This window comes from Laccaria bicolor, genomic scaffold, assembly GCF_000143565.1.
Source record: "Laccaria bicolor S238N-H82 LACBIscaffold_13 genomic scaffold, whole genome shotgun sequence".
Classification (NCBI taxonomy): Eukaryota; Fungi; Basidiomycota; class Agaricomycetes; order Agaricales; family Hydnangiaceae; genus Laccaria; species Laccaria bicolor.
Window position 1 is genome coordinate 382,094 of NW_001889884.1, and position 3,060 is coordinate 385,153.

At 44.8% G+C, this 3,060-nt stretch overlaps 2 protein-coding genes across 2 annotated transcripts; both read right to left on the reverse strand.

Moving 5' to 3' along the window:
- Positions 1 to 883: 883 nt before the first annotated feature.
- On the reverse strand, positions 884 to 1,194 carry LACBIDRAFT_298077 (uncharacterized protein; the record flags this gene model as incomplete). The annotated part of the gene is made up of 2 exons (XM_001881594.1): positions 884 to 1,035; positions 1,110 to 1,194. 2 exons carry the CDS (start codon positions 1,192 to 1,194, stop codon positions 884 to 886), a joined length of 237 nt encoding a protein of 78 aa, XP_001881629.1.
- A 644-nt stretch (positions 1,195 to 1,838) lies between these two features.
- On the reverse strand, positions 1,839 to 2,999 carry LACBIDRAFT_327582 (uncharacterized protein; the record flags this gene model as incomplete). The annotated part of the gene is made up of 3 exons (XM_001881595.1): positions 1,839 to 2,161; positions 2,216 to 2,598; positions 2,662 to 2,999. 3 exons carry the CDS (start codon positions 2,997 to 2,999, stop codon positions 1,839 to 1,841), a joined length of 1,044 nt encoding a protein of 347 aa, XP_001881630.1.
- Positions 3,000 to 3,060: the final 61 nt, after the last annotated feature.

A 3,060-nucleotide genomic window follows, 5' to 3' on the forward strand; every position in this document is an offset into this window, starting at 1 on the left:
CAGGGGCGTTAACCGTAACCGTAACCGGTCTGCCTTTTCCCCAGAAGTCAAAAGACCAGACTGGACCGCAAAAAGACCGCAGACTGCGGTTTTTTGCGGTCTATAGACTGGTTTCGGTCTGCATCAGTTTTAACCGGTTTATGACCGGTCTTTAGGCCAATATTTTAAAATTATGAATCGGTAAATTTATTAACATCTTTAATAGCTTCAAAACGAGCCCAAGAACGTTAAATTCCGTTAGGAATTGGTGCTTCTATAAAATAAGTCTGGTACATCTATTATTCCCAAAAGTAATTTACATTTTAATTCATATCTCTCTCGTTTTTTTACCAAATCGTACGTTCTTGGTTGCGTTTTAAAGGGTATTTAAGGGGCTATAAAAGACTGGTCCAAACCGGTCAAGACCGGTTCACGTTAACCGGTTTTTTTGCGGTCTTTACATTTCAAAAATAAAAGACCGTAACCGCAGGTCCGGTCTTTTGCAGTCTTGGTCCGGTCTGGTTACGGTCTTTTTCCAGTCACGAGACCGGACTTCCAAACACTAGTAGAAGCAGTTGACAACTGGCTCAAGTTGTCAAACTCCCAGCAATGGGCTCGCCTAAACTCTTTCGTTTCGATTCTACAGAAAACATAAGAAAATCGGAGGAGGAAGGGCAAACAGGTTCATGATGTACGGTTGGCAACTTGGCAATAAAACCCAGAAGATACCGCTGCCTAAACGCTTGACACCAGAAATAGAAGTTAAAACTGGCAGGTGGGAGTGTTTCGAATGCTCAGAATTCAAAGAATCATAGTTGATTCCACCACGGCTACCATATGTGATCTTTGTTACTCGAGTCTTGACGTGGTGGTCGATGTAAGTAGTAGGAGAGCGCACTGTCAGCTACGGCTTTGTTACTAAATCTCCTTCAGCTGTGATAAAATGCCTCTTAATGAAAATGACATACACATGGTTATTGGGCCGAATAATGGTGAAGCCATCAGGCTTCAACCATTCCGAAACTTTGGTATACAGCCAGTCACTTGCGGCAAAGCCTCCGACCAAAATTACGTTTATAATTGACAGTAATATCAGACAAAAATTCCTAAGGAAGGTGCAATTCGCTCACTCCTGCGCTGCTCATGTACAGACTCGACGATACATTTGGTAGAAGGTTCGAAAAATTCTGGTTGTCTTGTTGGAACAGCGAACATGTGGTCCAATTGTGGTCAAGATCGTCCAAAAAGGTCGATTCGGCAAGGAGCTCTAAGGTAACAAGTAAATTATCATATGCTGACGACATACAACACATTCTAAAGAGGGGCGGGCATGGCGAGTCAATTCAAGATTTGGTCAAGATACAAGAAGTGAGGCCTAGTGAGGGGTTGTTTGGTCGCGATTTTGTGAGTCACGTTACTCGCAAGAAAGGCGATCATTTCTAGGAACATTGTTTCAATATCCAAGGGCGCTCCGGCATTGAAAAAAAAAAAAAGACCAGGTCGATATTTTTTCCCTTCAACTTTGGGTGGACTAACTGCATTTGAGATTGCACTCCAAATTGGCTGATTCGGCTCACGTCTTATGTCTGGGGTCCTTCTCAGTCGATATTTTTTCCCTTCAACTTTGGGTGGACTAACTGCATTTGAGATTGCACTCCAAATCGGCTGATTCAGCTCACGTCTTATGTCTGGAGGTCCTTCTCAAAAAACATTGATATCAAAGTCGAAACATTTCCACATCAAATACTCGGTTTCAGAAACATTCTCAGGTAACTAGACTGTGTAAAACAGCAACCTCCATCTGAACTTCTCAAGTAAAATCGACAGCGCACGAATCCCGTTTCAATTTTTCGGAGCCTTCACTGTCCCTGGACCCGATAACGGCGCTGAACAATGGGCACCAAGATAGTGCCGTAAACTGGTTCCGCAGCGGGCTTCACTTGCACAGACTTGCGTCCCGGACCCTCAAACGGCGTCTTCTGCAGGATGGTAGAGAGATTGATGTTCTCTGAGGCAATGAAGAATACTAAATACCCCACGTCAATGTTGGTGCCTTCCTCTAGGCAATAGGTGAATGGGTTAACCCCGCCAGAGTCGTAGCCGAGGGTGAGAGAGCTGCCACCTTGGGTGAGGGTGGGGTAGGTTTCGAATTTACCACTTGTTGGTGATTGGTAGTATGTTTCTGCAAAAGGGGGTGGGTTAACGATGTCCAGTGGTAGTAAAAATTATAAATTACGAATGCTAAAGTCAGTGTTGTCGAAGTAAAAGGCGTTGATGTAGAGATCGCGATCGCTGTTGTTAGTAATTTTATATCTGTACATCGTCTCCTCTGACACAATGATGTCAATGACACCGTCGAGCTGTAAGAGGTTGTCCCCAGTCAGCTTCAAAATTGCCTTTCCCGAAATTGAGTAATCACTTGTGCGTTTGAGGGTATTGCATTCAATGACAATGGAGGTGTCGACGAGAGCATTTTTGACCTCGCGGTTAAGATGCCAATAGAAATGAGCAGCGCCATGAAGGATCGGAATAATTTCCTGTGGGTCATTTGCTACGGTATGAGGCATACGCGTCAAGCCGTACTCTGCGAGACGTGAGTCCAGGATGTCGAACACTATTCTGTTGTCCACAATCGAAAGGCCGAGTCTTGCCTTTTCCTTCTCTAGGACAGGCCGGATTTACCTCTTTCCAGGATGGAACTCTTCCATCATTCTCGCCAGAGTCTCATACAATCTGGTAAGTCTTTCATCGAGTGAAGCAAACACTAGAAGATCCTCCAGTTTCCCGGCTTTCGTTTGCAAAATGCAAGAAGTTGCGGAAAGAGGGGTGATGGCAGCGCTGGATGTATGTTTCGTCAGCGTCGTGGTGAATGGGCCAATGTGAGCCACAGAAGCAACAACGAAGACACAGAGGGGGGGTGAGTCATCAATGTTGAGACTGTCGTTGTATAGACTGAATTCAGAACCCTCTGTGACACCATGTGCAGATCCGGCTTGCATCTCATATGCTGAGCCCTTCATCTTGATAGGGAAACATACACGTCCTGTTGTAGGTGCTTTGGAGTTGAAAATGATGCAATTT